We start from the raw sequence: 18129 nt of genomic DNA, 5'->3' as shown, positions 1-18129 counted from the left end.
TACATTTTGAGTGGAAGAGTTGTCTGTTGAAGGCGGCGCGTTAAATTCTATTCATAATTAAATTAATTCTTCTCTTTTGTCGCAGAAATATCCTACTAATATTAAATGTGAAAGTTTGTGAGTCAGTATGTTTGTTACTTCTTCACGCTGAAACGGCTGGACGGATTTGGATGAAATTTGGCGAAAAGTTAGTTTATAACCTGGATTAAAACATAGGATACTTTTATCCCGATATTTCTACGGGATAGGGATAAAATCGTGAAATAACAACCGCTGGGCTTTGAGTCCTGAAATTTGGTATGTAGGTAGCCGGACGTCTGGAATAACACATACGCTACTTTTTATCCCGATATTCTCACAGGATAGGGTTTTTTTTGAAATTTCAGCACTGGGTTTAGAGTCTTGAATTTTGTACAGTCATTCACAACACAACCTCAATGAAAACCATGGAATAAATTTTGGAAATTTCCAGGGGAATTTTGTAAAATCCCGAAAATTTCAATTGCAACTACCAGACCGAATAGTTTACGCGTGCGAAGCCGCGGGTAAAAGCTAGTGCTAAATATAATCAAATACAATTCATTTAAAGCTCGTAATCTTAGAGCATGAACTATGCGGTTAGCCGCGTGGTTTTCTCGCCGTATCTTCAAAGTATCGCTTGGGAAAGAGACAGCGCGCTGAAACCGCGCGGTTAGCCGCGTAGTGCGTCATTATCCCATCATCATCATCCCAGCCTATATACGTCCCACTGCTGGGCACAGGCCTCCTCTCAGAGCAAGAGGGCTTGGGCATAGTTCCCACGCGGGCCCAGTGCGGATTGGGAACTTCACACGCACCATTGAATTGCTTCGCAGGTTTGTGCAGGTTTCCTTACGATGTTTTCCTTCACCGCAAAGCTCGTGGTAAATTTCAAATGTAATTCCGCACATGAATTTCGAAAAACTCAGAGGTGCGAGCCGGGGTTTGAACCCACGACCCTCTGTTTGAGAGGCGATAGGTCAAACCACTAGGCCACCACGGCGTAGTGCGTACGTAGCCTTAAATATTCAATAAATTAATCAATAGTTTACAAATAAAATAATCACAGTAAAATTAAATAGGGAAGTATATTAGAACACTTTTATTATTATTATATACTATGTGTTGGTGTTCAATGAAAAGTCGTATTGTATTGTATTGTATAACCGAGGACAAAGGTATCAGCCCCTTAAGGTGATTTTCCACTGGCGAGGCGAGACGAGAATTGAAATTAAAACGTTACAGCAATATTATGAAACAGCATTAATGGTGATTTTCCACCAGCGAGGCGAGACGAGGCGAGACAAGAATTGAAATTTATATGCATTCTCGCGCGCTCGCCGCGAGTCGCCGCGGGCCGCTACGGGCGCCGCCATACAAATTTCAATTCTTGTCTCGCCTCGTCTCGCCTCGCCGGTGGAAAATCACCATTAATGCTGTTTCATAATATTGCTGTAACGTTTTTCCAAATGCAACTCCAAAAGCCGTTTTAATCCGCAGCTAAACAAGCGCAAGCAAACAAGGATTTTGTTCGTTATTATAACAAATACGCGCTGCGCTAATCCGTGTGTTTGAGTATGCACCACGGTTCTTGACTCACCGGATGGCGTACGTGACATTTCACAACGCCGTGCATGCACGGGGAGTCACGGCTCGATGGAGGAAATATAGATGTCGGCGGCCGATCGTAATTCACGAATTGGCTAAGGTACGTCCGCCATGTCCTTCAAAACTCACCGTTTAACGATTCGCCTAGTGGCGGCATATCATAAAGCGCCGCCATTTCATGATTTGGCAAGTTTAGGCAGATCATGAAATTCCTAGGAATATCATCAAACGCCGCCATATCGGTTCTGGCACTTCGTCGGCTGCTGCCGCGGCCCGCTGGCTTTGCTCGCTCGGCTCGTACGTTGCCTTCGCTCGTCGTACCAAAAAAAAACTTTTTTTCGGCATATCACGATGTGCCCGGTATAGAGCTAGGAATATCGACGAATGCGTTGCTCTAATCGATCTGCCGAATTGTTTCTCAGGCACATCGTGATATACCTGGCCAACTTTTTGGCGCCATTTCACGATATGCCTAGGAATTTGGTGATTTGGTGGATTTTACGATTGGTCGGCGGCCGATCGGTTACACGCTCATTCTGGCGTTAATTCAGTCCAATATTTTTATCAAAGAATTACATATCATGTAACTGACGAACAAAGGTTTTTTAAAGGATTAAAAAAAAATCTTACTTTCTCTCCGGTTGGCTTAGGATGAATAAAATAAACCAAATTTTCAATTTCAATTGTATTTTATTTATATAGGTAACGATCCTTAATAGAGCACAAATTTAATTTAAATTTTTATACTTATTTATTTTATACGACTTTTAAATTTTTAATTCATCACTTGATTTTACTCATGTAAACATTAGCAATTTTCATTTATGCTCTTTTAAATTGGCATTTCTGCATTTTTATCCAGGAAAATAGAAGTAATAAAAATCGTATACCCAGTCCAGAGCATAACCAACCATATTTACAGGATGTTCTCGTGTTACTATTTTCGCTGCGTTCTATATGGATTAGAATACAGCAGCCCTAGTAATTGAGGTTCAAATTCTCACGGGCCAAAGCTTTTGAATACCGCTTTCGATATCTACCCACAAAGCATATGACTGAATGACTTTTGCTCATTCTGTCGAATTTTTTTGACACTTTTCATAAGGGGAAGGATATGTTTTTCCATCGAATTTTGTTAGAACAATTCGTATATATCATGCTGTCTCAACTAGCTTACTGAAGTTTACCGAAGCTAATTGAGATAGCAAGATAAATACGAACTTATCCGACAAAATACAATGGAAAAACATTATTAACTAGTTATGATTAGTTTTTTGGAGTCTTTTTGTATTTTTTATTTCAACTCCAAATTTGTTACTTTTACGGGTATCCCGGGAAACCATATCGAAAATACAAACTGAGACATGGATGCACAGAAAAACCAGAAAAAGAGGCCAGCACTGGGAATCGAACCCAGGTCCTCAGCAATCCGTGCTGCGTGCTATAACCCCTACACCACTGCTGGACAGGAATCTAGACACGAATTTTTCCTATACATACATATCTCAGGTTGCTTATTTTTACTATGCTACTTAATCAGCAGCACTAGTTTCGTCGACAGACGTCACACTCTTTCGGAACTAACCGCTCACCCAGCCAAGAGATGTCACTACTAAGCAATCAAATTATCATTACTTTTTTGGAGTCTCCTTGTATTTTTTTTTAAATCATGTCTAAATGTCTAAATTCCTGTCCAGCAGTGGTGTAGGGGTTGCACGCAGCACGGATTGCTGAGGACCTGGGTTCGATTCCCAGTGCTGGTCTCTTTTTCTGGTTTTTCTGTGCATCCATGTCTCAGTTTGTATTTTTTACATTTTCTATTATTTTCTGATTAAAAATTTTTTTTACTTTCTCTCCCGTTGGCTTAGGATGAATAAAATAAACCAAATTTTCAATTTCAATTGTATTTTATTTATATAGGTAACGATCCTTAATAGAGCACAAATTTAATTTAAATTTTTATACTTATTTATTTTATACGACTTTTAAATTTTCAATTCATAACTTGATTTTACTCATGTAAACATTAGCAATTTTCATTTATGCTCTTTTAAATTGAAATTTCTGCATTTTTATCCAGGAAAATAGAAGTAATAAAAATCGTATACCCAGTCCAGAGCATAACCAACCATATTTACAGGATGTTCTCGTGTTACTATTTTCGCTCCGTTCTATATGGATTAGAATACAGCAGCCCTAGTAATTGAGGTTCAAATTCTCACGGGCCACAGCTTTTGAATACCGCTTTCGATATTTACCCACAAAGCATATGACTGAATGACTTTTGCTCATTCTGTTGAATTTTTTGACACTTTTCATAAGGGGAAGAATATGTTTTTCCATCGAATTTTGTTAGAACAATTTGTATTTTTCATGCTGTCTCAACTAGCTTACTGAAGTTTACCGAAGCTAATTGAGATAGCAAGATAAATACGAACTTATCCGACAAAATACAATGGAAAAACATTATTAACTAGTTATGATTAGTTTTTTGGAGTCTTTTTGTATTTTTTATTTCAACTCCAAATTTGTTACTTTTACGGGTATCCCGGGAAACCATATCGAAAATACAAACTGAGACATGGATGCACAGAAAAAGAGACCAGCACTGGAAATGGAACCCAGGTCCTCAGCAATCCGTGCTGCGTGCTATAACCCCAACACCACTGCTGGACAGGAATCTAGACACGAATTTTTCTATGCATACATATCTCAGGTTGCTTATTTTTAATATGCTACTTAATCAGCAGCACTAGCGACATCTATGTTACGTCGACAAACGTCACACTCTTTCGGAACTAACCGCTCACCCAGCCAAGAGATGTCACTACTAAGCAATCAAATTATCATTACTTTTTTGGAGTCTCTTTGTATTTTTTTTTTTAAATCATGTCTAAATTCCTGTCCAGCAGTGGTGTAGGGGTTGCACGCAGCACGGATTGCTGAGGACCTGGGTTCGATTCCCAGTGCTGGTCTCTTTTTCTGGTTTTTCTGTGCATCCATGTCTCAGTTTGTATTTTCGATATTATTAACTAGGTCTGTATACGATTTTTAGGTTGAAATATAATAGCAAGAAATTAAGTACAATTTTTTTTAAATCCTTAGAGAAGGGAACTTCGCTACGAAGGCAATGCTGCTGGTTTAACCCTAAACTTGGCATGGTGAGTCAAGTGTACTGAATTCAAGCCTCGTTTGATTCTTGTAGAGCTAACAAAATTAACTTAAAAAAATACAAAAAAATTAACTAAAATTATCTATCTTATAAGATACACTGCCAAGTTTAGGGTTAAGTAAATAACACATAGAGATCTAATTTCTTGCTTTAAGCCGCAACCAGTGCCCCCCTTTCAATTTTAACGTAAAGGTTTCCGCAGACAGCTCGGCTGTTGTCATCGTTTTTGAACATGGTAAAAGTTCTATTAGTGGTATTAGGTGACACACTAGCACTTTCATTCCGACCGTAGCAAACCTGTTACCTGAAAGAGGAATAAGTTTTTGGTAAAAATTTGATTTCTAATACAAGGTTTTTTGCTGAGTGTACTTTTTGTAAGGTGTGTACTTTTTGGGAAGCCGTGGTGGCGTAGTGGTTTGACCTATCGCCTCTCAAACAGAGGGTCGTGGGTTCAAACCCCGGCTCGCACCTCTGAATTTTCGAAATTCATGTGCGGAATTACATTTGAAATTTACCACGAGCTTTGCGGTGAAGGAAAACATCGTGAGGAAACCTGCACAAACCTGCGAAGCAATTCAATGGTGCGTGTGAGGTTCCCAATCCGCACTGGGCCCGCGTGGGAACTATAGCCCAAGCCCTCTTGTTCTGAGAGGAGGCCTGTGCCCAACAGTGGGACGTATATAGGCTGGGATGATGATGATGACTTTTTGTTGACTTTACGTGTATTGTCATTGTCACCCAAACTACTTTGCATACCAAATTTCAAGTCGATGCCACTAACCGTTAAAGAGTTACGTTCTGTGGAGACGATCCTGGCCGGAATACCAGGATGTCACTACCAGATTATTGTATTTTCACGCAATTTACATAAGTATACCAAATTTAGAGTCAATCCAACTAATGGAAGTTGGTTGAATTTAACTTGCAAGATTTGATTACAGACAGACAGACAGACAGACAACGGGACAGGTGAAATTAAATATAATGGTAAAAATGCCATCGGAGTATTGTTCGAAAATGTATACAAATTGTTTAAACTAGGTAGTTTGCTATTAGCAAATTTTCCACATAAATTGTTAACATTCATGAAAAAAAAAGTAAACTAAACCAGAAAAAGCAAAAAGGACAAATTTATATTTTTTTCACACCTCTCCTTCAGAAAAGTAACTTTTCCTCCCTGTTGAGAGGGAGCAAAGTGCAACTTTTCTGTTCAAGGCTTTTCTAAGTGTTTTATTGCAAATGCCATTTTTTTAAGTTGATAATTGTAAAGCCACGCCAAGTTCTATGCTGGTTGTTTTTTAATTCTATTTAAAATTATTTTTATTCAAGTTTCTTAATGCTCGGTGTGAAAAGTAGTATGAGCCACACGGGTGCAAAATTATTTTCATCTTGGGCGTTAACACTTGAATCCCTCATTACGCTCAGGATTCAATGTACGCCCTCGCCGTAAATACACCATTTTGCTCCCTTGTGACACAAATAATTATTAATTAATTTCTCACCAATACAGTTTCTTGGGCCCAAACCAAATGGAATATAAGTAAAAGGTTTGATGTTATGTTTGTTTTCATCAGAAAAACGCTCTGGGTCAAACTTCAGAGGGTCTGCAAAGTACTGAGGGTCCCGGTGAATTGCCATTATAGGTATTATGATATCTTCGCCAACTTTGACCTGCAAGACGGAAAGATGAAAAAAAATCCTTCATCTCCACATTGAAAGAACACACAAATCACACAAATCCAACTATCACCACCACCATGCTACACTGATGCGTAGTACTGAACTCTACCTGAGCTCATTCTCAGAGCAAAACAAACCAATATCTGCCCTGACACGGGAATCGAACCCGCGACCTCAAGTTTCGTAGTCAGGTTTTTAACCACTAGGCCATCTGGTCGTACATATTTGTTGCATCGACGTAAATAGCTATCATAACGTCGTGGGTGGCCAAAGTATTTGTTTTTAGTTCAACAAATCATAGATTACAAAGATTAGGTACATTGATATGGACCTCCGCAAAGTAACGCCTGATTCAATAAATTAATATCTATCTTACTATAAAGTCTTCTGCAGCTTCATCGTTGGGTTTACCCATATTGTACTCCTTAGTGCACAGTCGGTCTGATGCTACAGCTGGTGGCCACAGACGCAACGTTTCTGAAAGACATTCAGTGAAATCGGTCGCATGAACTAATTAGTAGTCATTGCCACGAGTAAATCATTGACGTGATCTCAACATTAAAATAATAAATAAAAGGTGTGATTTGATTACGTGAAGGTATTGAAAGTTTTTTTTAATATGCTTACTTATAAATTTTTAGATAATAAGTTTTCTAATGGGAATAGTACATTACTGTAGAGGCCGGGAAGTAGGGTGTTGCCGGCCAAGCAGATATAGACGCGAGGCAACGCCACGTTCCGGCCGAGGCTTGTATAGTGCTTTTCTCAAACATGACATGAAATAAAATAAAATAAAAAAACAAGATATCAAGCTAGCGGGACGCTGGTCTCGTTGCTCTGTTGTGTGCGCTGCTGGCTGCTGGCGCGGAGCAAAAGACGGTCGCATTGCCGGCCGAGGGCGGGAAATTTGTATGAAATCTCTTTGCCGGCCGCTAAAGTGACCGCGCGCAGGCGGGCGAGCCGCAGCGCCTGCAGAGCGAAACTTCCCGGCCTATTATTTGTAACACAACGTCAATATGTATTTCATGTCATGTTTGAGAAAAATCATTTTTAATACGATACTAGAGGTGCCACCAGAGTTGAGGACTTGAGGTCACTCACACAAGAACATGTCATGTTATAACAGCGGGATTTTGACATTCACTCATTCATTTCATTTATTCTCCTTTTATGCAATCAGTTCTTCATTTAGCTGTGTGTGTAATCATTTGCTTTAACTCTCGTGGCACTACCTATATCTGAACGTTCTTACCTGATAGCACCATGTCTAAATAAGGCATCGTTTGCAACGTGTTGAAGTCGAATTTTCCATCAGTAATCTTTTGGTACTTCAGTATTTCCTGCACCAGCCTTTCTTGAATATTGGGGTTGACAGCCAGTTCGTAAAAAAGGAAGGACAAGGTGGTGGATATGGTTTCGTAGCTGGCAATAATGAATAGCAAAGCTTGTGCGATCAGATCGTAATCCGTCCAAGCTGCAAACGTAATTTGTTATAGGAATAATATTACTTAAAATTCTCATGATACATAATATTATCAATTTGATAAAGACGTTAGCGCTCTTCGCAACCCTTTTGTACTTAAAACAAATCGATGAGCAGTGATTTTAAAGACGGCCAAGAAAAATACACTGATATAACATTTTCTTTGCAATCATACCTAGTATCGACTCAGCAGGGCTACTACGAAACTCGAAGTTCGTGTCGTGCTGTCCCTCTGACACTTATACTATTTAATACGAGAGCGAGAGGGACCGCACGACACGAACTTCGAGTTTCGTAGTAGCCCTGCAGATTAGTTCAAAAACAGAACTGGTTACTGTCCCAACAAAATTTTGTGTCAAAATGAAAAAAAAACACATTAAAATAGGCATAAGTACAAATAAAAAAACTGGAAGCATCGATAGTATGAATATAGATAAGTTTTTAAATGAACAGAAATGCATTTGAGACGTTTTCGTCGTGTCAAAGCTTACCTCATATTATGGGTTTCCTGCGATTCGTTCTTAGTAAACGTATAAGCCAATAGTAAAATGAATTCAGACAGTTCAAGTAAAATTTGCTCGATTTCTAAATTCTTACCTCTTTGCTCATTTTTCTTAACATTTTTCTCTTCGGTTGCGGTAAAACTAGATTTTTGATCTTTATCAACCTCATCGTCATCGCTGAGTCGCCCTGAAAGAAATATTGTCATTCAAATACAGGTTTAGAGTTTCTTCGTTGTGTTCCTTATCATTTGTGATGTACACTCTAATAGATATATGTAGATTACACTAGATAACGCAAACACCTCAATCTGTATAAAAACCAACCGTGTCACTTTTTTATTTCTACTGTGACGTCTCAAGAGCGAATTAACGATGTGAATTCCCTGATGTCCGCACAAAATCGATTCAAATGCGCCGCCCGCCCGCGCCGTGGGGCTCGAGTCAGTCACTAGTCATGATTAGTCAGTTAGCGGTCATTCTTTGTATGGGGCCAACTCCGACGTTTGGTCGGGGGTTCGGACACGTGAAGTAGATGCATTTGCGTAATCTAGTGTAATCTATATCTGTGGCGCTGGTGTTGCCCTACTGCTGCGGTGAGCTGGCGCAGGCACTGCAGGCACAAACTAGCAGCTACCTACCCTAGAATTGACCCACTGCATGCCACTGTATACTATTCTAAACGACTAGATACGCGCCAATTCTTTCCTACCTAATAGAAGAAAAAATTTAGATTTTAATTTTTCAAATTTATAAAAGTAAGTAGTAAGATATATTTGTACAGAATTATACCTGTTCTAGCCTCCATCAATAAGTGCATCAAGTCGGGACGAATTGTGTTGTGAATCTCACGGTCTTTCATTGTGTTTAGCACAAGGTTGACAAAGAAATCTTTGGTGTCCGTCGTTAGGAAAGATATCTTGAACAGCTGCAGGAAAATAATCAATATCATATTTACCTAATCATCAGCACTGTTGACTATTGCTAATCTCAAACCCCTTAGTGCACGATCTTCACTTATTTAGAAATATATGACTATTCGCCATGTTTCAGAATTTCATTGGAACTAATTTCTTACACTGGCAATAATTTTAATGATTTATTTTGTCCATTCAGTGTCACTGTGGCGGTTTCTTTGAACAATAACAAAAAATGCCGAAAACTTTTAGTAGGCAACAACGGATCATTGTAAATAACGTTTATAATAAACTATTGAAAATAAAAACGCTTGGGGAATGAAACCATTTCAGGATTAACATCAGAGCTAACAGGTAAACGTTGTACGTACTCGCTAGTGGATTACGATTAAAAAATAATCGTATGCTTCCGTACAGCCTGTCTGGATGGGCATGCATTGGAACGGTAAACTGACCACAATCACGAAGATTTTGCACCATCCTCAATTTTAAATTACGTCTCGGTATGTACAGTGGGAGTAGGAAAACCTTCGTCAGTTATTAAATTGATTCCTTTACAGTCATAGACTCTTAGTTTTTAGTTTTTAAACCAAAGCACTAAGAAGACAAGACAAACCTGAGAAGCAAATCAATGGTGCGTGTCAAGTTCCCAATACGCACTGGGCCCGCGTGGGAACTACTGCCCAAGCTCTCTCATCTGAGAGGAGGCCTGTGCCCAGCAGTGGGACGTATATAGGCTGGGATGATGATGACTAAGTAGACAAGGGCATATCAAATTATACTTACTAGACATGACAATAAGGGTCAAAATAGTATGCACCTCTAACATATATCTAGTTTCATATCACAATACCAAACCTTTTAAACCGCTGAAGTCGTAATAGTTTGAGTCAAATAATGTTCTATTTAATTGTCAGTGTTTGTCAGTGCCAAGGTGTAGTGGTAGGGTTGCTATGGTTACTTTTAAACAAAATTATCTTTAGCAGGTTGACAGTTTGATGCAGTATGTCATACTCAATTGGTAAAACAGATTAACAGATTATCGCTCATACTAAGCAAAGGAAAATAGATCTTAAGGTGACGAACCTTTTTTTACTCCGACTGTACAGGTGAATCGGGATATCTTTCATGAAAAAGTTCTTTGTGTTTGAGCCATTCTAATAGTCTGAGCACACAAAGACACCATATCAAATCTTTATATGGTAGTGTAAGGGTACGGAGGAGGTATTTTTAGGTTTTCAATCTTATATTTCTTTAGCGAAATAACAATGTTGACGTTATTGACAATTCATGTCAAAACAAAATCCAGCCAGCAAATTGCTAAGAGTGAATATCTTCTTGTTCAGTTTTGTGACAAGTGTGAAATGTAATGTGTAGGGTGATCAAGAACTTAACATAAATAAGGATAGGTAAATTAAATCAAAAGTAAAAAAATAATTATTTAAGTTAACTATCGGTGCAAGTGATTGTTAGTCATGCATGGAGTTAGAAAAAAATATTTCAATTCACGATAAAGATTTCACACTATAAGTCTATGGATTTTGTTAAAAATGTTTGTTTTCTAAGTTTGACTAAATTACAAAAGTTATGCTTCTGTGGCACAGCCCGAATTTGTCCGAAACTAAAGTTAACATAGAACATTTTTAAATACGATAGAGAAATATTCATACCTTCATGAGGTAAGGCACGGAGTAGTATCCGAAGAACTTCAAGAGATCCCAAGAGCTGAAGTTAGAAGCTTTAAAGCCCATCTTGAAGAACTTATTGTCGGGCTCAGATATAGAGTCAACTTTTAGTCCGAATGCACAGAAAGCACCAATGTCATTTGCGAAGCGATTGGACAAGTCTTTAATGTCGATATCTAAGGAATCAGCTGTAAAATAAGCAAATATCCTGCTTGTAACTTTTATTTTGATAACGACTGGTTATTGACTAAACGCGTTTTCATGTTAAGTCGTCTTTTGCCAGTTTTCTATGTAAATAATGTATTTTGCAGGAGAATCTAAAGAAATTATACAATAATAATGTTTTAATACGAAGTGGCCACTTATAACCCATTAAATAGTGTAAGGTCCATGCTTTGGCAGAAAACAGATACACAGAGAGCAAAATTACGAACTAAACAATAGAAGCTTAAATCACTTCAGAACGATCTATTACGATGACTTACTCTTAGACTGTCCAATTTTTTGTACTAGCGAGCTGGTTAGTTGTTTCCCTATTTCAACCATAAATGGGAGCATTTGTTTCATCTTTGCGCTAGTAAATGCTGGGCTTAATTTTGCACGCATATTTTTCCAGTCGTTACCTGAAATTATACTATTTTTTTTAATTATGAACACAAGGTGTTTAATAAATAACTGAAAATGTGAAGTTAGCTTAGAATCGAGAGAAAAATCGATTACACTGTACTTTAAGACAATTAGTGTTTAGTTTTTTACCGGAATACCAAAAAGAGGGTTACGTTTTTTAGATAAAAACACATCTTAATGTTAAACACGCGCTATGTGGTTCATCAGAACACATTTCGCAGTCTCTTCTAAGTCGCTATACTCTTGACAAAGTGGTCCTGGTCGTGGTTTAAGGATCAGTTAGTGTTAGTTACTCCTTGCCTTTTACACTGCAGTGCTGGAGTTTGTAGTTGGCAATTGAGGGCACTGCTGACCAGTGGCTACTCTTACATTAGAGGCCGTATTGTCTAACATGCTGACTTCACCGGCTCTTTCTACCCTCGTCTTATAACATGTGAAAGAGTGAAGTGAAGTAAGATGTAGCTTCACTGTGCATCCTCTACCGCATGTACAACGGGGAGTGCTCCGAGGAGTTGTCCGGGTTGATCCCTGCCGCATTCTTCCGCCACCACCCTACACGACAACACTTACATCCTCACCGTTTAGATGGTTGGCAGTACTGTGCGTTGTTTCATAAATTTCCTGCCTCGCACAGCAAAACTCTGGAATGAACTACCGCCTGCGGTATTACCGGACCAATATTCAAGCCTTCAAGAAAAGAGCGTACTCCTACCTAAATGGCCGGCAACGCATTTGTCAAACAAACTCAAACTCACAACATTTATTGACAAGAAAAACACACTACATCACAACAAAAACACAGTAAAAACATAAATAGGAAAAGAGAAGAAAATAAGAGATATTGTGCTGTAGTGTGATGCCAAAAGGACTCTTTTCTCTTTTCTCTTTTTTTTTTTTCTCTTTTTTTTTTTGTGACTCTTGTTGTTGCAGATGTCCATTGGGCGACGGTAATCGCTTACCATCAGGCAATCCGTTTGCTCGTTTGTCCTTATTTCATAAAAAAGTGGTGAAAACGATTGTGATTTCAAGAGTCTTACTCAATAAGGGCTCAGAGGCCGTATTCTATTATCATTCTCCACCTCCTTAAAAAAAACGCGCTGACGTTCGCGATCGTATTCCCCATCTCTTTCTACTCTCGTCTTATGCCGTGTGACAAAAAGAAATGGTGAAAACGATACTGATCCCAAGTGTCTTACACAATATGGCCTCAGGTCCTGTAATCGCCTTTTATGATACCTACGGGACGAGATGGGTCTATCCTAATCTTAAACCGGGCACGGCTTGGACTTTACAGTACCTCTTAAAATAAACAGCGTCCTTCCAAACAATTGGTCGATCTCGTCACTAATGTAAACACGATGATCAAGGAAAGACTCGAAGTCTTGTATGGCTATCTTCTTCATCAATTCTATGTCTTTTATTAATATGACCGGGCTCACAAACTCATAGTAACCGACGAACCTGTTGATAATGATAAAATTATTTAGTAGATCGTCGATAATGTCTACTTCTTCATTCTAACCTCAGGTGACTCTTGAATACGGACAGTGGTTAACAATATAGCAAAGCGAATTAGCTCGTTGAAGTGGCAATGAGCAGGCTATTGCTCAGAGAACAGACTGATGGATGTTAGGACCGCGGATTGGTAAGCGCTGCTCCATCAAAAAATGGACAAATGAACGTTAAAGCCACGGGTTCTCGTTCTAACCGAAACTAGTTTGCTTCGGTTAGAACGAGAACCCGTGGCAGGTCTATGGGGAAGGCCTATGTAAATTTTATTAAGAAAGAAACCCTACCTTTGCCCGGGAAATCCATAGTACACATCAGATAAAGCGTCACCGAAGAACTTCCGTTGGATTATGACCTGGCCAAAGTTGCCCACCAGTGGAAGTGGCTTGTGGTACTTCACCCCATACTTGTCAAACCTTGAGTACAGAAGACGGTAGTACAAGAACAGAAACACCAACGATGCTATACTGATGTAAAAGATCATGATCTGGAATTAAACAAAAACACTTAAACTCTCGTGAGACATGTTTATAAAAAAGAAGAAAATGATGATGATGATGAATGAGGATGATGATGAAAAAGGAAATAATGACGATGGTGATGATGAGGAAATGCCGTATCATGATAATGATGATGAACGATGAGTATTGAGGATGATGATGACGGTAATGCCATTAATGACGATGAAAAAGATATTCCGAAAACATCGAAAGAAAAACATGATCTGGAAGTTTCAAAAAAGTTCAGTTGGATTGAATAGTAATTGAGTCAAACGTTAATTTATCAAGGCCGTGAGGTTACGCATAGGTAAATTAAGTCACAATTATATGTCTACACCGGATGTATTGAATAGCATTAACGTCGCACATATTTAAAACACTTGCACAAAATTTCTGGTCTCTAATTCCAATGAAATTTTGAGATCCCGTGGGAATATCGGTATAAAAAGTAGCCTATGTGTTATTCCAGCCGTCCAGCTACATATCTACATAAGTACCTAGGTACCAAATTTCATCCAAATCCATCCAGCCGTTTTACCGTGAAGAAGTAACAAACACACGCACACAAACAAACTTTCGTTTTTCTAATATTAGCAAAATTTATCAGCGGTATACGTTTGTCCAACGAAATGTAAGTTTTTTATAACGAAAAGTTTTTAAGGTTGTTAGACGGAACTCGAATACGCTTCTTGGTTATACGTGCCAAGTGTTGTGCTACCATCTGTACAACGGAACACAATAAATCCGAAAACAAACCACTAGCACGAAACCACCCCAAATTTTTGCCAGGAAATGCTGGTATTTTGTCCCGTCCAGCGATGTACGGGAGGCCTATATCCAATAGTGGACGTCCTACGGCTGATATGATGATAATGATGATCCGGTCCAGCTTATCCGAATAACTTTATCTTTTTAAAAAACTTCTGTTTGGTCTGTTTTTGTTTTTGCTTTTGTTATTGTCGAATGTTGCTGCTCACCCTCTCCTCCCGTAAGCCGTAGAAATATGCTAAGGGATGGGGATCCCTTTGTTTCTCATACATTTTTTGTTCCGAATTTCGATGGTCAGAAATTGATATCCATATAATTTATAAACATAAACATCACTAGTCATAATTTTTGTTCAGTATAATGCTTATTAGCTCTAATACTAATGGCATATAATATTAAATTCTATAATCACCAAAGTCATACATTTTTAACTATAACGTTCAAAGATCTAACGATTATTATTCAGAAATAGTTTAAGCCATATATTTCACCGTACTAATGATTATTACTCATATCGTTTTAATGCCTAAAGTGTCTAGGTCTAAGAAACCAAATCCATAATATTGATAGGCATATAGATAATTACTCAGAAACATTTCCAGGCATACATTTGAAAGTGCTAATTCATTAACTACGACTTTAGACAATAGGTATGACTAATAGAAATTATGTTGAAAACAATTTGATTTGTGCGAGCGAGCGAAGCGAGCGAGCAAGACGGTTCGGAGCAGAAGCGACTCGGATAGGTTAGGTTTAGAAGGCTAAGGCGGGAGCGAAGCGGAGCGTAGCTCCCGCCTTAGCCTTCGATGTTAGGTTTTTTTATAGCAGCCCGGATAATATTGCTTCACAAATGATTTTTGATCCTCGATGTTCCTATAAAAATTGTTTGTTATGAACTTTTATTGTTATGCATACAACTACAGTTAGGTATACATTCGGTAGTTAAAATATTATGTATTTAATTTTTCTGATAAATAATTGAATTCATTCTTATAATTATTATGAGTGTTTTTATTGAATTTAACATTATGACGTTAAATGTTATGACTAACTTATCAGGTGACTATCAATCATTATGACCTGCGAGAAAAGACCTTATAACAATTATTATAAACTAGTTTATTGCCTTTAATATTATGGAATGGCATACTATATGGACATTGAATGTTTTGACCAACCAATTTTATGACTTGCAATAATTATGACCTGCGAAAATCGGAACTTCACTTTATAATGTTTAATGTTATGACTTAAGATAATATGACTTGCAAAAATTATGATGAATAACGTTATGGATTGTTAAAATCGGAGTTTAAATTTTATGGGAAACAATAGAGACCCTAAGGGATGATACCAGAATTAAGGGCAGCAGCTTCTTCTGCCCTCGCCAACCCGCTTGCTAATCGTGGCGAGTTAGCATTCACCACTGTCAAGGTAAGCGTAGCGTAGAACGTTCACCAACGAGATGGACGGATGACCTGGTTAAAGCCGCGGGTTCTTGGTGGATGTATTTTTTTACCGGATACATTTTAGTGAGTATGCGCAGGAATTAGGTACATTTTTTTTTATTCGACTGGATGGAAAACGAGCAAGTGGGTCTCCTGATGGTAAGAGATCACCACCACCCATAAACATCTGCAACACCAGGGGTATTGCAGATGCGTTGCCAACCTAGAGGCCTAAGATGGGATACCTCAAGTGCCAGTAATTTCACCGGCTGTCTTACTCCACGCCGAACACAACAGTGCAAGCACTGCTGCTCCACGGCAGGATTAGCGAGCAAGATGGTGGTAGCAATCCGGGCGGACTTTGCACAAGGTCTCACTACCTGCAAACATGATCTTATTCGTCCATCTCCATTTTGCCAACGGACTTCCAGGCAGGGGGAGCGTCTTCACTTTTATGTGGTTAGTGTTCCCTTAGAACGCACGAAGCGGTTTGCTTCATCTTGCATGCGAACTGCTAAGGAATGGAATTTGCTCCCGTCGTCTATATTTCCGGATAAATACAATCTAAGGCTCTACAAGGCTAGAGTGAATAGGCTGTTACTGAACCAGTGAGATACGCGTTTGGCCTCATCTGCACTTAACATCAGGTGAGATAGGGGTCAATCACGGTCAGTAATATGTAAAAAAAAATGCAGGCGGCTTCCAATCGAAGTAAGTGTAGGTTTATGGGGGAGGCTATGAACAACAATGGACGTCCTATAGCTGATAATATTACGATGATAATTATAAATGACTCGTTGTTTGTTTATTTATCCTCTATCAGGATCATCAATTGAAGCATTGAATCATTGTCGTTTTTAATATCCTGGTCTGGCAGTGTTTTTTTGTATTACTTTATTTCAAAGTCATTAGGTAAAACAATAGAATTACCTACTTACCTCTAATCAATGAATATCATGAATATTGCAAAGAATTATAAGTTTAGTTTCCAATGATCACTTACGTATCATTAACGTCACGACTAGATAATTATCATGTCTGATACTAATTTATTGTGTCCCAATTTTTGTTTATTTGTCGTCTCCTCTGACGCTTCCTTTGTCACAGTCGCTATTTTTATATTTTAAATTTATATCAAAATGTTTTGCAATAATTTTAGTAAATATTTTTTGCATGTTGGAATAATCTGGCCGTAAGACCATTCGAATTCTAAACTAAACACGGGTCTAGTATTATCTATGGTAGACGACTCGAAAAAAGGAACAATCAGGAGGGTTGTATTCATTTCTTTTTATAGCATCTTTCTTTTGCCGAGCTGTTTGCCGAAGTGTTTAGACACAAAATAATTTCATTTTTTGCATTTTTTCTTCGCATGAAAATCATTGTGTGTACGGGCCGTGGCGGAGGGCGTTTTATGACCCGAGTTTGTAATCCCCTACTTACGCCCCTTAATTCACAATGTAGCGTCAGGAAAATGATATGAACTTCGATTTTCGAATTTTGTAGTAGCCCCCTGTATTGGCGGGTAGCCATATTTTATTCAGTTGTTTTCTTAGCGTCTTGCTTTTGCTGAGCTGTAAGTATTTGGACACAAAAAAATTAAATTTTTGATTTTTTTTTCCTCGCAATGTGATGAAAATCATTGTGTGTATCACGGGCCGTAAGGGGATTACAAACTCGGGTCATTAAAAAGTGGGGGTGATTTTTTTACTCATCCAACCCTATAGTGTGGGGTATCGTTAGATAGGTCTTTTAAAACCATTAGGGGTTTGCTTCGTCGATTTTTCGATTCATGATTTTTTTGCGAAATATTCAACTTTAAAGTGCAAATTTTCATTAAAATCGAGCGTCCCCCCCTCTAAAATCTAAACCGGTGGGTGGAAAAATTTGAAAAAAATCACGATGGTAGTAAGTATATCAAACTCTATAAAGTACATTCGGCTGTTATTCTTAATGTTAATTACTCCTTTATAAAGTACGCGAGGACTTAGGAGGGGATATACTGGACATCTGGAAAATAACACATACGGTAAAATTATCCTTACTAACCGCAAAATTCGATGATCACTGCTCACTTGTTTTCTGTTATTCTAATTTTAAATCACAAGTTCAATGCCGTTCGGACAAACAGCACCGTCCCGTCCTTGGTAAAAATTGATAAAATTCGAAAAACGTTAAAAAAAAAACTTTACGTGTGTTATGTGCTGATCCTGA

The 18129-nt window shown here is 38.4% G+C and overlaps 1 protein-coding gene across 1 annotated transcript; it reads right to left on the bottom strand.

Moving 5' to 3' along the window:
- Window positions 1-4592: 4592 nt before the first annotated feature.
- Window positions 4593-18129, bottom strand: LOC141428721 (cytochrome P450 9e2-like). The gene is made up of 11 exons (XM_074088728.1): window positions 17965-18129; window positions 13487-13686; window positions 12988-13151; window positions 11549-11686; window positions 11049-11251; window positions 9254-9389; window positions 8559-8651; window positions 7731-7952; window positions 6855-6955; window positions 6301-6469; window positions 4593-5102 (listed from the first exon to the last, which is right to left on the bottom strand). Exons 2-11 carry the CDS (start codon window positions 13681-13683, stop codon window positions 4936-4938), a joined length of 1590 nt encoding a protein of 529 aa, XP_073944829.1. The 5' UTR covers window positions 13684-13686; window positions 17965-18129; the 3' UTR covers window positions 4593-4935.

This window comes from Choristoneura fumiferana, chromosome 6, assembly GCF_025370935.1.
Source record: "Choristoneura fumiferana chromosome 6, NRCan_CFum_1, whole genome shotgun sequence".
NCBI lineage: Eukaryota > Metazoa > Arthropoda > Insecta > Lepidoptera > Tortricidae > Choristoneura > Choristoneura fumiferana.
The sequence above is the reverse complement of the archived record's forward strand: the minus strand, read 5'-3'. Positions and strand labels throughout refer to the sequence as shown.